Source organism: Littorina saxatilis, unplaced genomic scaffold (assembly GCF_037325665.1).
Source record: "Littorina saxatilis isolate snail1 unplaced genomic scaffold, US_GU_Lsax_2.0 scaffold_674, whole genome shotgun sequence".
Classification (NCBI taxonomy): domain Eukaryota; kingdom Metazoa; phylum Mollusca; class Gastropoda; order Littorinimorpha; family Littorinidae; genus Littorina; species Littorina saxatilis.
Genome location: NW_027129056.1, coordinates 55,507 through 72,702, shown reverse-complemented (window position 1 = coordinate 72,702; position 17,196 = coordinate 55,507). Strand labels below are relative to the sequence as shown.

At 40.0% G+C, this 17,196-nt stretch overlaps 1 protein-coding gene across 2 annotated transcripts; it reads right to left on the bottom strand.

Annotated features, from left to right (window-relative positions):
• Positions 1-289: 289 nt before the first annotated feature.
• On the bottom strand, positions 290-6,294 carry LOC138957332 (uncharacterized). 2 transcript variants are annotated; one of them, XM_070328458.1, is made up of 5 exons: positions 5,718-6,294; positions 5,128-5,198; positions 4,035-4,270; positions 3,353-3,501; positions 290-2,000 (listed from the first exon to the last, which is right to left on the bottom strand). In XM_070328458.1, the coding sequence occupies exons 1-3, from the start codon at positions 5,926-5,928 to the stop codon at positions 4,094-4,096; spliced, it is 459 nt and encodes a 152-aa protein (XP_070184559.1). In that variant the 5' UTR covers positions 5,929-6,294; the 3' UTR covers positions 290-2,000; positions 3,353-3,501; positions 4,035-4,093. The 2 variants fall into 2 exon arrangements, with proteins under 2 accessions (XP_070184559.1, XP_070184558.1); XM_070328457.1 differs by having other exon boundaries at positions 5,128-5,219; positions 5,718-6,288.
• Between the last annotated feature and the right edge of the window lie 10,902 nt (positions 6,295-17,196).

Below are 17,196 nucleotides of genomic sequence, written 5' to 3'. Positions count from 1 at the left end.
CAGAAGGGGCCTTTAATTTCATAACCGCAGTGCCCCACTGCGGGAATTTTAGTTGGTGTAAGGCTTGATTATTAATGTAAAAAAACACCATGTTATGACGTTCACATAATTGTTTTCCACTGGATGGAATTTTGTGGAAAAGAAAGCATGTTGTTTGGGAATTGTGTGCGGGTTTCATGCTTGGATATTGCACTATGCTGACTTGTCACAGGTCAATTTACATTTAACAATATTAGTTTTCAAATGCATCATCCTTCACACATTATGTAAACATCTTTAACATTAACACTTTGGTTGTAAAATGATTGCACTTTATTCAAACAGGACAAAAACAAAAATGCTGATTCACAATGTACAATAGCAAAGGACTATTTTGAGTGGAGACAGTGTTCATCCACACTATAATTGGATAAGCTAAAATAAATTATTTAAATCGGCGAAGGCCACACGAAATGAAAACACACCATCAGTAAATTACTTCCCTGGTGAGTAAGAGCGTCATACCCATAAGAGCCATGTAAGTTTTAGCCCATGTGAGTGTGTGTTTGGAGGGGGGGGGGGGGGGGGGGGGGGGGGGGGCAGATGCCCTGTGAAAACATTGGCCATAGATATATGTGAATTACTTCCCTTGGGTATGAACATTTATGAATGATTAAATGGGTGAAAGAAGGCCACACAAAATGAAAATCAGTAAATAACAAAATCACTTCCCTTGTGAGTAAGAACAGTCATACCATGTTCCAACTTTTTGCTAAAAATTCGTCCACAATGTGACCTTCAAAGTTAAAAAGGGGTAACTGAACTTCATGTTTGGATGTCATGGCCCGGTAGCTCAGTTGGTAGAGCACTGGACCTGTGATCGGAAGGTCGCAGGTTCGAATTCGGGCCGGGACGGACACGGGTCAACTTTATGTGTGCAGACCCAGAGACGGAAGCCATGTCCCACCCCCGTGTCATCACAATGGCACGTAAAAGACCTTGGTCATTCTGCCATAAGTGCTGGTGGTGGAATACACCTAAACACGCAGACACCTGGGTAGCGCGACTCCGTTGCTGCTAGCTTTCCACTGGGAGGAAGCGACCCGAATTTCCCAGCGATGGGACAATAAAGTAATGAAAATGAAAATGAAAATGAAATGTCAGTAAATTTTGAAAGCCCTGGATTCATAAACATCTGAAAACTGCTCAACGTCTTTGCATCATGGCACATTAATAAAAGTAAGAGTTGGTAAGACTGGCCTAACTGCTATGGTGAGGCAGTAATAACTCGTTGATGAAGAATTATTTGAATTCTGAATTTTGAACAAACAAATACAGTGTCCTTCCAAACCCCCTTTTCAGGCCTCCAAGAATAAAAAAATAAGCTGGTCTTAAAAAGGAGGAAACCTGCTTAATATGTAGGTAAATGTACAACAGGTTGTGAACAGAAAATCCAAAAATGTAAGGTCTGAAAAGCGGGGAAGTTTGAAAAGGGGGGGAGGGGGGGACCTAAAATGTGACGATCATAACAACCATAATTTATCTAACAAAGTTCATTCTGAAATCTTCTTCAGCGTTTGATTATGGAGAGACTAAATCCTCAGTTCAGATGTGGTCTTAACTCCTTGTCTCCCAGGTACACACAGTCACTATGTACATTGCATCTGTTATCATTCGGCACATATCCGCATCCTGCTTAGACTGTTAGCTTCAGTCGCTTCCTGTAACGTTGATCTAACGCCAGGATTCTAGCCTGTTGATACAGTTTCTACAATTCTGAGTGACCTGCTGCAGCACAGCTGGTCTCGGCTTAAAAAAATCTTGGTCAACATAGATGGGGTACAAAGTGTTAAAATAAAGCGTCCTTCCAAAGTTGATGACAGGTCCCCAGAGTATTCACAAAATTATATGGTACTGGAACTGGAAGCCTTGCACGGCGACGAAAAAGATGTCCACGCCTACATGAAGAAGCATCCTTCACGGCTTCAGCGGAAACAGTCGGCTGGGGATGAGGACAGCACCTATGTAAAAAATATAGACAAGAACAAAAATATGTCAATGGGAAAACAAAGAAACAAATAGAGAAGGACCTCCCCACCTTTACACAGTGAAAATGAAAAACACATGTGAATGTACTTATGTTTTAAATCCCCCCCCCCCCCCCCCCAATTAAGACCAATTATCCAAGATATTTTTCAGTCCTCAAAGGAGAATTTCACTGTTCTCACGGAACCCTGAAGAAAACTGAGCTGTGCTAATATATTATATAACTGCAAACATCCCTCAAATTCAATATTGCAAGCCACTATACATTCCTCATAAAGGCACTTCATGCTCACGTGTGAAAACTAACATAAGTTTACAAGTGTGTATCTACTTATAATAATAATAATAATAACGGGCATTTATAAAGCGCCTTATCAGAAGTTCAAAGCGCGTGACAACAATACGTGTATAAAAAATTCATACAATCACTGTCAGATTCAAACAACACATCATGCACATCTCACATCCCCAGACTCTATGCTAAGGCCCAAAAAAAAGAAGTCTGTTTACGGTATCCCGACCGACCCTATTTTTTTGCGCGACCCTAGACTTTTTTTTGGCATTTGGGAAAAAAAGAAAAAAAAATCAAAATTTTAAAACAAAGTTTGTTTTTTGGCAAAATAATTTGATAATGTTTTTTGGAGAAAAAAAAAATCCCGACCTACCGACCCTATTTTTTGGGCCGATGTTACCGTAAACAGACTATTTTTTTGTTTGGCCTAAGGAACTATCCGTAATGTTGTTGGAACAAGTGAGTTTTCAAATTGGACTTAAAAGATGAAATGTATGGAGAGTGACGTAATAGAAAGGGGAGTGAATTCCATAACTGAGGGCCATGATATGAAAACGTGCGGAAGCCATGAGCCTTGCGCTTAAAGCAACCTTGACGGAGAAGTCGAGCATCAGCAGAAGAACGAAGGGTGCGAGAGGGAGTGTAGAGGGAGACCAGTTCCGAAAGATAGGCAGATGCCGATTCAGAGATGATCTTGTAGCAGAAGCAGGCAGCTTTATACCTAATACGTTGAGACACAGGAAGCCAGTGAAGTTCTTTCATGAGAGGAGTGCTGCAGAGTGTTGTACTTTTTGCAAGGGTTGGAGAGTGGAGTCAGGGCAGCCTATGAGAAGGGATTTGCTGTAATCTAATCTACACAGAATGCAGGATGTAACGAGAGTTTTAGTGGCATCAACAGTCAGAAATGTTCTTGTGGAACCTATTCTTCTAGTTCTAATGTAGTACCTGTTTGTAGTGAACTCACCAGCAGGAGTATTGCATACATAATTACGCATTACTGAATTAAAGTAACTATTTTCAAAGCTTCTCGCTTACCTTGGAATAGTGTCAAGCAGCTTATGTTGTGTCTAGATCAGCCATCAGATCTTCACACTCAGCCTGCACTTGCTGAAAACTGGACATGCCTGTATCTCAATCAAGCTGTTGTTGCGGAGACAACGGAACCATGCTCAGGTCAGGTCCAACTGAAATAAAAGCATATTGTTAGCTGATAAATGATTTGATCAAGCAAAAGCATGCGGTATTTTTTTAATAAAATATTTTGTATACCCCGCTAATGCAAAAATAATGTACTTATTTACTATTAGCATTAATTTTAGCTGGTCATTCAAACCAGAGCTTGTTCTAGAACTCCACAAGAACAACCATGGCAGTTGGCAATGGCACTGGCAGAATACAGATCAAAACAATATTAGTATTAGCCTCACCAAGGGTTGACTTCCCATCAAAATGAATGACGGACTGAATCAAACTTCAGAGACATTACAATTTTTCACAACGAATTTTTCAGCAAACAGCCATGTTTACCTGTACAAATGTATCAGTGATATCACTATGAGTATGACAGTATGACAGTGTGGTAAGCTTACCGACGATTCGTTCAGTATAGTCTTTCTATGTAAGTAGTGGTCCAGTGAACGATACCTTCCGCCTGTGGTTCGAGACAGAGATTAAGTTGAAACTTAATTCGAGAAGCCAAACACTGACGAATACTTACGTATTTTGAGCAAAACCCACGCACGTCGACCACAAGTTGATGTCTGCTGGAGTACGTAATCATAACGTAGAGGACAACAGTTTCACTTGGCTGGCTTCGGTTATTCCCACCTGTATCTGTTCCTTGCTGTTCTCCAAGAGACACCATGGTGCAGCAAGCTGAAGGGTGTCCTGTCGTATTTCCTCGAAGTTGTAGTAGGCAACCAGGTCAGGAGCAGGAGGTGGGGGGCGACTGACCTGCAGCAGAATTCAAATCAATTAGTCAAGTCACTATGACATATCTTTATTGTTATCGCCACACGACGGGCGCTGTGGCGGGGTGGTAAGACGTCGGCCTCGTAATCGGAAGGTCGAGGGTTCGAATCCCGGCCGCGGCCGCCTGGTGGGTTAAGAGTGGAGATTTTTCCGATCTCCCAGGTCAACTTGTGTGCAGACCTGCTAGGGACTTATCCCCTTTCGTGTGTACACGCAACCACAAGACCAAGTGCGCACGGAAAAGATCCTGTAATCCATGTCAGAGTTCGGTGGGTGTGGCTGCCTAAATGGCGGGGTAAAAACGGTCATACACGTAAAAACACGAGTGTACATGGGAGTTTCAGCCCACGAACGCAGAAGAAGAAGTTATCGCCACACCAACCCTAAATTTTTCCTACCATACTGTATTTGTTATCCGAGAGAAAAAAAATCCATGTTGCAGACTCAACTGGAAAAATTCCCTTCTCCATCATCTAGTGGACAGAGCTCACATGATTTCAAACAAATCTTTTTTTAAAGTCACATACTTTGTGCGACAGTGTTAGTTTACTGTAACTGTAATTTATAAATAGCAAATTAAAAAATATCACTTATAAATCAGATAATCAGCTAAATGCCTGGCAGATGACCCTCATTCAAAGTGAGTCGTGGCTAAACCATGAAACTAGAAAAACAGGTTATACCACAATATAAATCTCACACTGACAGCGGACAAAAACTGAGAAAACACCCAGTATACATGTACCGGTACTCACAAAAGAGTTACAAGTAGCATATTATCACTATCAGTATCACTAATAGCATACTATACTGGGCAAATAACAGCAATTTTTACTCACTGGGGGTTTCCTGGCTGGAGTCTTTGGTGTTTCTACTGACTTCTGTAGCACATGGTTGGTTGGCAAACTTCCTGGAATGAGTGCTCGCTTGCCTGTAGGCCCAGCAAAAAAACATGCAAAGAAAATGTTCAAAATGCTGAGTCGAAATTATAAGTTAAATTAACTAAACAGACCTATACATTTAGATCTATTGAAATAGAAACAAGAATTAGTAAAACACACTACTGCAAATCTGTCAAGAATGAACAAGACTGACTCAGTGACCGAGTAAAACAACAAAAGAAATCTAAGTTCTAACCCAGAAGTTTACTAGAATATATGCAAAAACACATTATCACAAGAACAAAGAGTGTTTTTTTCCCCCATTACCTAAGAATTATAGCTCAGAATTACACCTTTGTCAATGTATGATTCAGAATACGATTGTGCTAATTTTTGTCTGCGAGCTGTAAAAGTACTATAGTTACTACTACTACTAGTAGATCTACTACTACTAGAACTTCGTCACTTGAAGCATTACAAGCAAAACAACACAGCACAGACAATCAGATGAAAGCTTATTTTCGCTATATTACTAGTTTTTTACGTACCGTATTTGAAGCATGTTTCTTTGAAATGTCGGGAACATATCCTCGCATTCTTCGGGTTGAAAAGCTTGTCAGCACGGTTGATTTTGTGGATAAGAGCAGCTCTCCATTCGGCATCCGCTTTTCCGTTTGGTATACCATGGAAAGTTATAAGCGTTGAAGATCTTAGTGAGCTCACGCTGCATCCAGGCATACAACAATTTGCACCGGGCATCTTGAAATCATGGTTCACTTCTCTGGCATCATCGAAAAATGGCGAAACGGAAGTGACTTTTTTCGGAATGCAGCTTTCTTCCGGTTGTCAGCACTTACCGTGAGCGCAGCGAGTTGGCGATTGATCCAGTCAATACACAACTATGCGCCGGCATAGACCACTGATCTAACAAGAAAAATGTTCATTCAAAATGAACAGCGTCGATGCAATGTCCACCACAGATTTATTTTGGGAAGTGTTAAAGGTTAGGGTCAAAAGTTAATGAATTGCATGTTGTGCTGGATATATAAATTGTTTATTTCAGTCAATGCTTGCTATGAATTGATCAAACAGCCACAAGAAAAAAAACACGTTTTAATTAAAAAATAGAGCTTGTTTGAAACAGGTAGAAAGGAAGAGTTGATATTGCAATATCTGTACGTGGGAATGTGGTGAAAAAGAGTGCTAAAAGTAGTAAGTCAGTCTCAGATCCATTTCAAATATTTATTGCAGAAAAACAAAATACAAATTACAAACAAGTCGCGTAAGGCGAAAATACAACATTTAGTCAAGTAGCTGTCGAACTCACAGAATGAAACTGAACGCAATGCAACGCAGCAAGACCGTATACTCGTAGTCCACCGCTCACGGCATAGGCAGTGAAATTGACAAGAAGAGCGGGGTAGTAGTTGCGCTGGGAAGGATAGCACGCTTTTCTGTACCTCTCTTCGTTTTAACTTTCTGAGCGTGTTTTTAATCCAAACATATCATATCTATATGTTTTTGGAATCAGGAACCGACAAGGAATAAGATGAAAGTGTTTTTAAATTGATTTGGAAAATTTAATTTTGATAATAATTTTTATATATTTAATTTTCAGAGCTTGTTTTTAATCCGAATATAACATATTTATATGTTTTTGGAATCAGCAAATGATGGAGAATAAGATAAACGTAAATTTGGATCGTTTTAGAAAAAAATAATTTTTTTTACAATTTTCAGATTTTTAATGACCAAAGTCATTAATTAATTTTTAAGCCACCAAGCTGAAATGCCATACCGAAGTCCGGGCTTCGTCGAAGACTACTTGATCAAAATTTCAACCAATTTGGTTGAAAAATGAGAGCTTGACAGTGCCGCCTCAACTTTCACGAAAAGCCGGATATGACGTCATCAAAGACATTTATCAAAAAAATGAAAAAAACGTTCGGGGATATCATACCCAGGAACTCTCATGTCAAATTTCATAAAGATCGGTCCAGTAGTTTGGTCTGAATCGCTCTACACGCACGCACACACGCACGCGCACGCGCACACACATACACCACGACCCTCGTTTCGATTCCCCCTCGATGTTAAAACATTTAGTCAAAACTTGACTAAATGTAACAAGTCGCGTAAGGCGAAAATACAACATTTAGTCAAGTAGCTGTCGAACTCACAGAATGAAACTGAACGCAATGCCATTTTTCAGCAAGACCGTATACTCGTAGCATCGTCAGTCGACCGCTCATGGCAAAGGCAGTGAAATTGACAAGAAGAGCGGGGTAGTAGTTGCGCTAAGAAGGATAGCACGCTTTTCTGTACCTCTCTTTGTTTTAACTTTCTGAGCGTGTTTTTAATCGAAACATATCATATCTATATGTTTTTGGAATCAGGAACCGACAAGGAATAAGATGAAAGTGTTTTTAAATTGATTTCGACAATTTAATTTTGATAATAATTTTTATATATTTAATTTTCAGAGCTTGTTTTTAATCCAAATATAACATATTTATATGTTTTTGGAATCAGAAAATGATGGAGAATAAGATGAACGTAAATTTGGATCGTTTTATAAATTTTTATTTTTTCTTACAATTTACCGATTTTTAATGACCAAAGTCATTAATTAATTTTTAAGCCACCACGCTGAAATGCAATACCGAAGTCCGGGCTTCGTCGAAGATTACTTGACCAAAATTTCAACCAATTTGGTTGAAAAATGAGGGCGTGACAGTGCCGCCTCAACTTTCACAAAAAGCCGGATATGACGTCATCAAAGACATTTATCAAAAAAATGGAAAAAAACGTTCGGGGATATCAATCCCAGGAACTCTCATGGAAAATTTCATAAAGATTGGTCCAGTAGTTTGGTCTGAATCGCTCTACACACACACACAGACAGACAGACAGACAGACACACACACACACATACACCACGACCCTCGTCTCGATTCCCCCCTCTATGTTAAAACATTTAGTCAAAACTTGACTAAATGTAAAAAACACAGAACCATTACCAGGTCAGGTGTCATAGGAATGTTTGAAAACAATAGTTTTAATTTTACACTGTAAATACAGGAATCAGAATTAAACACCTCAAATTGGCACATGCATAATGAATCACCTGGAATTGCAACAGGGAGATACTGAAGTAATTGGAAACAAACATCTGAAATTGACAGAGAAACAATTGAAAATATAGTACCAGTTGACATGAGCGTACAATATTTTAATGGAAGTGCAATTTTAGCACGAAGCATCCGCAGGAGGATGCACTAACAATTACATAGTGCCACAAAATGTGTATGGACATTTCACAACCGTGCATTATTAGCACAGAACACATACATGGGGGCGCACAAAACATTATTGTGACAATAATTTACACAAAACATTTCACATAAGTACATTTTTGAGTCACTTGAGAAAAAGTGACTCTATGTAATCGGTCAGTGTTAGTCTGTCCGGCCGGCCGTTCGGCCGGCCGTCCGGCCGGCCGTCCGGCCGGCCGGCCGTAGACACCACCTTAACGTTGGACTTTTCTCGGAAACTATCAAAGCGATCGGGCTCATATTTTGTTTAGTCGTGACCTCCAATGACCTCTACACTTTAACGATGGTTTCGTTGACCTTTGACCTTTTTCAAGGTCACAGGTCAGCGTCAAAGGAAAAATTAGACATTTTATATCTTTGACAAAGTTCATCGGATGTGATTGAAACTTTGTAGGATTATTCTTTACATCAAAGTATTTACATCTGTAGCCTTTTACGAACGTTATCAGAAAAACAAGGGAGATAACTAGCCTTTTCTGTTCGGCAACACACAACTTAACGTTGGGCTTTTCTCGGAAACTATAAAAGTGACCGGGCTCAAATTTTATGTGAACGCGACTCATTGTGTTGTGAATAGCAATTTCTTCCTGTCCATCTGATGCCTCATATAATATTCAGAACTGCGAAAGTGACTCGATCGAGCGTTTGCTCTTCTTGTTATGCATGGTGCATCTACTACAGGAGGGTGCTCCAACAATGATGCATAGTGCCAACATTTAGCGCAAACTTTTCACAACAGTGCATTATTACCACAAAGCGCATACAGCGATTATATAGTAGCAAGTTGCACTAAACATTTGAACAAAATGCATTTTGTTCAAATGTTAACAGCACAGCACCAAGTTTTGCATAAGTGCACAACAGCACTGACCATTTCACAAAAGTGCATAACAGCTGTGACAATTTTACAAAAGTGCATTGACCATTTCAGGCAGATGGCTAACATGCAGATTTCGCTTTTGTCTGTCTTTCTTTGAAAAGTAGGCATGTTCAAGATCGATGAAGTCATGAGCAATTGGGTTAGATGACAGAAAAGATTCAAAAACGTCAGATTCAGTTAGATGACAGAAAAGATTCAAAAACGTCAGATTCAGTGTTTTGGGCACTGTTGAACAGGAACATTCTCTCCTGTTCAACAAATGTGGGTTCAATTCAAAAGCAACATTGTCACAGATAGGCTAGTGTTACATTTCTGTAAAGTTTCAAAAACATCTTCCATGTGTTGGTTACTGTTGAATAGAGGCATATTTTCCTGTTCAAAAAAGTCTGACACAAATTTTCGTAGTTGTGGGTTAAGGTTCGATCTATACCGTCATTCAAACGAGTCGTAGAACAGTCATTGTTACAGATAGTGTTACATTTCTGTTTTACATTCAAACGAGTCGTAGATCAGCCATATCCTTGCCTCTGATCCATGTGTGTGAGGGGAAGTACGTAGCCAAAGGGTCAGTTCTGTTCAAGAGGCAATGATCTGGTGACAGAGGAACAATAATTCCGTCTGAAGCTCTTCCCGGCTTCTGGAACCATTTTGAAGAGCAGTTATGCTGGTTTTGAGTCGGAGAGAATCACGACTCTTGTTGGAGGTCGAGGGGGGGTCATTGATATAGTGGCATGCTCTTAAGATAACGTAGCCAGCATTTCTGCAGTGAAAATGGACACATCCTTGTTGAGTTTAATTTTTTTTAACTTATTTTGAGGTCAGGAATGACAAAAGCACAGTCAGCTTGGTCATCATTTTTTTGGAGCCGTCAGTAAATATTTGTAGGTGATCTTTGTTATTGTTTGAGATTATTTCTTTTACTATTGATGAGACAAGTACAGGGTTATCTTTTTTTGTTACACCCAGATCATGATCAGGGATGATAATGGGGGATTCCATGAACCAAAATGGGAAGGGGTGAATGGGAATGTGGGCCATCCTACCTGGGTTTACCCCCACTTTCTTGAAATATCGGTTGAACATATAGTCTGCTAGTGGGATCGTTGCTTCGTGTATTTTGGGTGTTTTTCTTTTTAAATTTAGTCAAGTTTTGACTAAATGTTTTAACATAGAGGGGGAATCGAAACGAGGGTCGTGGTGTATGTGTGTCTGTCTGTCTGTGCGTGTGTGTGTGTAGAGCGATTCAGACCAAACTACTGGACCGATCTTTATGAAATTTGACATGAGAGTTCCTGGGTAATAAATCCCCGAACGTTTTTTTCATTTTTTTGATAAATGTCTTTGATGACGTCATATCCGGCTTTTCGTGAAAGTTGAGGCGGCACTGTCACGCCCTCATTTTTCAACCAAATTAGTTGAAATTTTTGGTCAAGTAATTTTTGACGAAGCCCGGACTTCGGTATTGCATTTCAGCGTGGTGGCTTAAAAATTAATTAATGACTTTGGTCATTAAAAATCTGAAAAATCTGTAAAAAAAAAAAAAAATTATAAAACGATCCAAATTTACGTTCATCTTATTCTCCATAATTTTCTGATTCCAAAAACATATAAATATGTTATATTTGGATTAAAAACAAGCTCTGAAAATTAAATATATAAAAATTATTATCAAAATTAAATTTTCCAAATCAATTTAAAAACACTTTCATCTTATTCCTTGTCGGTTCCTGATTCCAAAAACATATAGATATGATATGTTTCGATTAAAAACACGCTCAGAAAGTTAAAACAAAGAGAGGTACAGAAAAGCGTGCTATCCTTCTTAGCGCAACCACTACCCCGCTCTTCTTGTCAATTTCACTGCCTTTGCCATGAGCGATGGACTGACGATGCTACGAGTATACGGTCTTGCTGAAAAATGGCATTGCGTTCAGTTTCATTCTGTGAGTTCGACAGCTACTTGACTAAATGTTGTATTTTTGCCTTACGCGACTTGTTAGGTTTTGGTAAGAGGCCGAGGTTATTGTGTCGAACTCAGCTGTGAGCTCTTCGTTCACAGCATTGTCAAAAGTACTTGCTCTTGATACGTACTGGGCCGACTTTAGTCTTCTTTCTTCATCGAGGGGCAGCCAGCCAGCCTCTTGATACACTAGTTTGTTTATGGAGTCTTTTGGGAGATCAAAGATGAGTTAGAGTGCAGCCATTTCGGCTCTTAGGCACAATAATAGCAAACTAAAGAAGGGGAAGGAAAACGAAAGGGAGGGTAAAAACCATTCACTTCTTTACTCAAACTTCATAAAACCGACTGTAAAACTAACACCGGCTATTCTCCTTTCTCAATCATTATCAAAATCGAAACAAGTCGCGTAAGGCGAAAATACAACATTTAGTCAAGCTGTCGAACTCACAGAATGAAACTGAACGCAATGCAATTTTTCAGCAAGACCGTATACTCGTAGCATCGTCAGTCCACCGCTCGAGGCAAAGGCAGTGGAATTGACAAGAAGAGCGGGGTAGTAGTTGCGCTGAGAAGAATGGCACGCTTTTCTGTACCTCTCTTCGTTTTAACTTTCTGAGCGTGTTTTTAATCCAAACATCATATCTATATGTTTTTGGAATCAGGAACCGACAAGGAATAAGATGAAAGTGTTTTTAAATTGATTTCGAAAACTTAATTTTGATATAAATAAATAAAAATATTTATATGTTTTTGGAATCAGAAAATGATGAAGAATAAGATGAACGTACATTTGGATCGTTTTATACATTTTTTTTCTACAATTTTTAGATTTTTAATGACCAAAGTCATTAATTAATTTTTAAGCCACCAAGCTGAAATGCAATACCGAGGTCCGGCCTTTGTCGAAGATTGCTTGGCCAAAATTTCAATCAATTTGATTGAAAAATGAGGGTGTGACAGTGTCGCCTCAACTTTTACAAAAAGCCGGATATGACGTCATCAAAGGTATTTTTTTAAAAAGAGAAAAAAAATGTTCGGGGATATCATTCCCAGGAACGCTCATGTAAAATTTCATAAAGATCGGTCTGGTAGTTTGGTCTGAATCGCTCTACACACACACACACACACACACACGCACACACACACACACACATACACCACGACACTCGTCTCGATTCCCCCGGCTCTATGTTAAAACATTTAGTCAAAACTTGACTAAATGTAAAGAGACATTATGTATTGCATCTAAACACGAGGTGAGTAAAACATTATCAGAAAAGGTAGAGCAAGAGAAATCCCAAAACTCAAATTCGAGTCAATTCAGTTTGTACTGTACGTACTACAAGTTGAGAAATTTGCAAGTCCAGTCAGTAGCCACCATCTCCAACGGATGTTTCGGGGAGGGGGGTGGGGGTGGGTGGGGGGAAGTAGAACAAAGGCCTATCTGTGGTCAGCAACACATGGGAAAACGATTAACTCGGCTAGGGCCCCAAGCAAAAGTGTTGCATGGCAATACAGAAGGAAACTACGATCTGGTTCCACTAAAATTGTGAGCTTAGAACTGACCTACTTTCTCTGCTCAACGCACGGGCATTCGGGAAATGCATAGCCTACTCTCCTGTACACCTGACAAGGCTCATATAGAGAAAATAAGAGATACCCCCCAAAAATGTATATATGCACTGCATTTTTTTTTACATTTATAAACTGATGATCAGTGTGTGTATGTGTGTGTTCAGTTGTGTGTGCGTGTGTGTGTGTGTGTCAGTTCAAGGGGTGTGTGTGTGTGTGTCCGACTGTGTGCCCGTGTGTGTGTGTGACGGTCAGTCAGTGTCAGTCACAGTGTGTGTGTGTGTGTGTGCATGTGTGTGTGCCGTGTGCAGTGACGGTGTGAATGTGTGTGTGTGTATGTGTGTGTGTGTGTGTGTGTGTGTGTGACCGTGCTGAGAGAGAAACTAGAGAGAGAGAGGGAGCCGATAATCGTCTGATTCTGCAGACTCGCCGAGAGGCGGACGGGGTTCGGCACCAGGCTGATTAAAACGCAGAATAATCCATCAAAACAACACTCTAACATCAAGTTTTAGAAACCAGAAAAACTTATCGTAACTCCATAGGTTTTGTGGTGTTTTGCGCACTGCTGAAACGCGTTTAACACGACGTGAATCGCCGTGCGTTAACGTAGCGAAAACGTCCAAAACGCAGACACCAAAACTCGATGTTTTACCGTGTTTTGCACCCCGCTAAAATCCCAGGGATTTTATTGCGTTACGGCAGTTTTTCTAACTTGATGTGAATCGCACAGGTATAATGCCACAAAATTTAGTTGATTAACTTCATGTTTCATGTTATATGCCACGTTATAGTGCCAAAACGTGACTTTTCGCCCAGTGTTTGGTGATTTGTTGACAAACCAGCTTTTTTGTCGGTCCTCGGGGGGCATATCGACTTTTGTTTCATATTTTGGTCAATAGATATGAAACAAAAGACGATATGCTCCCCCTCGGACCGACAAAAAAGCTGGTCTGTCAACAACCCATCAAACATCTTATAATGTCACACGCTTTCCTTCTTTGCCACTACTAAAGCAAACGTGTGCAAGATTGTATGTTACACGCTTTGGAGCATGTGCAAGAACGGATTCAAACTCGAAATCGTCCCTCCAAAAACCCCAAAATGCACACACGACTTTTATTTCTCCTGCTGTTATCGTTTCTTCTCTTTACAAATTCTTCAACGCTCAGAATATTGAAAACGGCATCCCAGACGTTAGTACTGTTTCCATACTCGAATTTAGCTGCCCTTGGAAAGTGGCTCTCTCAGGAGGCCTGTTAGTCTGACACTATAAGGACAGAGTTCTGAACATAGATGACAAAGATCCCGGAAAGAACAAATATTTCGCGGATGCAGACACAGAAAGACGTCATGAAGATTGCGATGCTTCAAAAGATACAGACTGTGACGATGACTGTGACGTCATTCACATATACCGAGACGTCATTAATTTTATAGTTGTTCGGTCACTTTCGTTAAAAAGTAGATCTCTCCACAATGGCTGCTCCTGTGTTTAGGTTTATCAAGCGTGAGTACGCAAAACGTGTTTGTTCTCTCCTCTGTTGAAGCTGTGAGACATAATCGCCATTACGAGCTAGTCGTGTGACAGAGAGTTTTCTTGCACACTCGACTGCTGCTGTTTCACTCCGGCTAAAGCCGTCGTGAAACATCTACAGTCTCGTGTGCAAGAAAACTCTCTGTCACACGACTAGCTCGTAATAGCGGGTAATATCCCATCCTTGATAAAACCTTTCTTGACAGCTCTGCTCTTAGGCGCAACCCGACCTTCCCATTGTTGGCCATTGAAGGTAATGATCAAAATCCTCGTGATGATGACCTTGTTGACGTGACGGCGTATAACATTAATGTTATCACCTCTGCTCTAAGCTGCAACCCGACCTTTCGATTGTTAGCAACATGTAGACATGTAGACATAACCAAGCTAAACAGAGAATACTACATGGTTTGCTGTGTCGTTTATTTATCTATTTTATTTATTTACGAGGATTTATATCGCGCACGTATCTCACCACACAAGGCGACTCAAGGCGCATGTTACCATTTACACGAGTTTTTTATTTTAAATATTGAACTGCGAGCGAAAGCGAGCTGTTCACTATTTGAAAAAGCAACGAGTGTAAATCTGGTACGACACAGCAAGCCATGTAGTATTCTGTTTATCCTACATACTGTACTTACGTGTATTTTACTGAAAATGTCCTGCAGTCGAGGCAGCTAACTTGTTTTGGAACCTCGATCTCTTCTAAAGTCTCGTGCAATCTATTACATCAAAGTAAAGAAACGTCACTCTGAAAGTGTGGCGTGACGTGTTAGTTCTAAAAATTCATCGAGGGTGATTAGCGAGCGCAATTTTTTTCCTTCTATAATAACGTTTGTCTCGGTGACTTTAGCATCATAAGCAGTGGAAAAACAGGTCCCTGCCAGACTTGCTTGACATGGCCTCATTTACATGATATACACACGTGTGATTTGAACGATTATTATCTCACGAGTGTCTCTCTCACGTAGTATGTAGGATAAGAGAAGGTAACTCTCGCGGAAAATCGGAAGTCCCCAAAACAGGGAGACAAATAAACACGCTTTCACCTTGTGCAGTTAGCCAGTTCGAACGTGTCTTTTGCGTTGTTTTTGGTGTTAAAAACTGACCTACGATTAAAGCAGACATCGGCCTCGAGGTGCAACGCAATTTTGAAGAATTCGTAGCCTTTTCTTATTGAGTATTTTTTCTGCAAAATATATTCAGGATCACCAAAACTTGAATAACAGAGTGCACCCTGCTGAAAATACGATTTCTTGGTGGTCCGTTCGTTACTCTGACCGTCCTGATCACTTACAATAGCACCAGAGTGTGCGCAAGACTCAAAAATGCAGATGAAACACACCAACCTCACGACTTCGGAGCTATTTTTAGAGTTCTCAGTCACTAACTATTTTTCGATCAAATGCTTACGTCAAAATATGTTTGAATTTGTGTTGGCAACAATGTTCATCAAATGATGTTACAAACAACGAAACCACTGTAATTGGGAAAATGTCTTAATTCGCTGAATAACAATGGGTTTCTTCATACATTAAATCCGGAAAGTCATATCCAGCATCATACAGAATAAAAATTGTTCATAAAACTACAAATACACTTAAGTTTTATCAGCTTTGCAGGGTATATCATTGCCCTAATTTCACTGCAGTTGCTGGCCCGTAGAGTGCGTCCTTCACAAGCTGACATGCTGCATACATAGCAACTGCTTTAACGCACCTCGAGCTTTCATCGCCAAGTCAGTGCTCAAATAACGATTTCCTCCCGAATTCCTGAGGGTAAAGGGGAACAATCAAATTTGTTGTGTCTTATCACACGACACAGCTCCCTCTGCTCTTGGCGTGGACCAGAAAGGGTGAGTTTTCCACGTGTTTTTTAACAGGAGGTTTGAGGCCCCACACACACATGGGAAAGCCAAGACTAATAATGGCGGCCACCATGTGCTATGTCCCAAACCCTTCTATACAAGTCGGGAATAACACATTAAAATACACATATTAATTAGCACGCACATACTTATATTATCCCAACGACATAGAATTACAAACATAAACATTCATTATCACAGACACATTCATGCACCTGCCTGCGAGCATATAATGCAATGCATTTCCAAAAAAATATGATGACATTTGTTTTTCCTCGGATAAGAGAACAATATTTTTCATATCCGGCGTCTCCCGATAAGAAACACCTCGGATATAAGAAAGCAAAAATAATTTCCTCTGGACTTTCTTATAAGCGGGTTCCACTGTATATCTATTAAAAAAAAGTCGATAAAGTTCAACTGTAACTTAGCGTCTGTATGTTTTCTACATTATTTGCTTGTTTTTTTTCTCAAAAATAGTGCATGGTTCAATGAAAACATCACGAGCAAATTAGTGGTCCTGATGTGTTCTGCCTAGTTTTTCTTGTTTGTTCAGGTTTGTTAAAAAGAAAAGAAAAAAAAAAAAAAAAGTCGCGTAAGGCGAAAATACAACATTTAGTCAAGTAGCTGTCGAACTCACAGAATGAAACTGAACGCAATGCAATTTTTCAGCAAGACCGTATACTCGTAGCATCGTCAGTCCACCGCTCATGCTCATGGCAAAGGCAGTAAAGAGCGGTTTATCCTACATACGTGAGAGAGACACCCGTGAGATAATAATCGTTCAAATCACACGTGTGTATATCATGTAAATGAGGTCATGTCAAGCAAGTCTGGCAGGGACCTGTTTTTTCGCTGCTTATGATGCCAAAGTCA

What these genes read in the sequence shown, in the direction of transcription:
- LOC138957332 (XM_070328457.1), bottom strand. Translation starts at nt 5,928, where the DNA reads ATGCCCGGTGCAAATTGTTGTATGCCTGGATGCAGCGTGAGCTCACTA. An exon ending in AGAAACATGCTTCAAATACG is followed by an intron (nt 5,220 to 5,717) that starts GTACGTAAAAAA and finishes CTGGGCCTACAG; the next exon opens with GCAAGCGAGCACTCATTCCA. An exon ending in CTCCAGCCAGGAAACCCCCA is followed by an intron (nt 4,271 to 5,127) that starts GTGAGTAAAAAT and finishes ATTCTGCTGCAG; the next exon opens with GTCAGTCGCCCCCCACCTCC.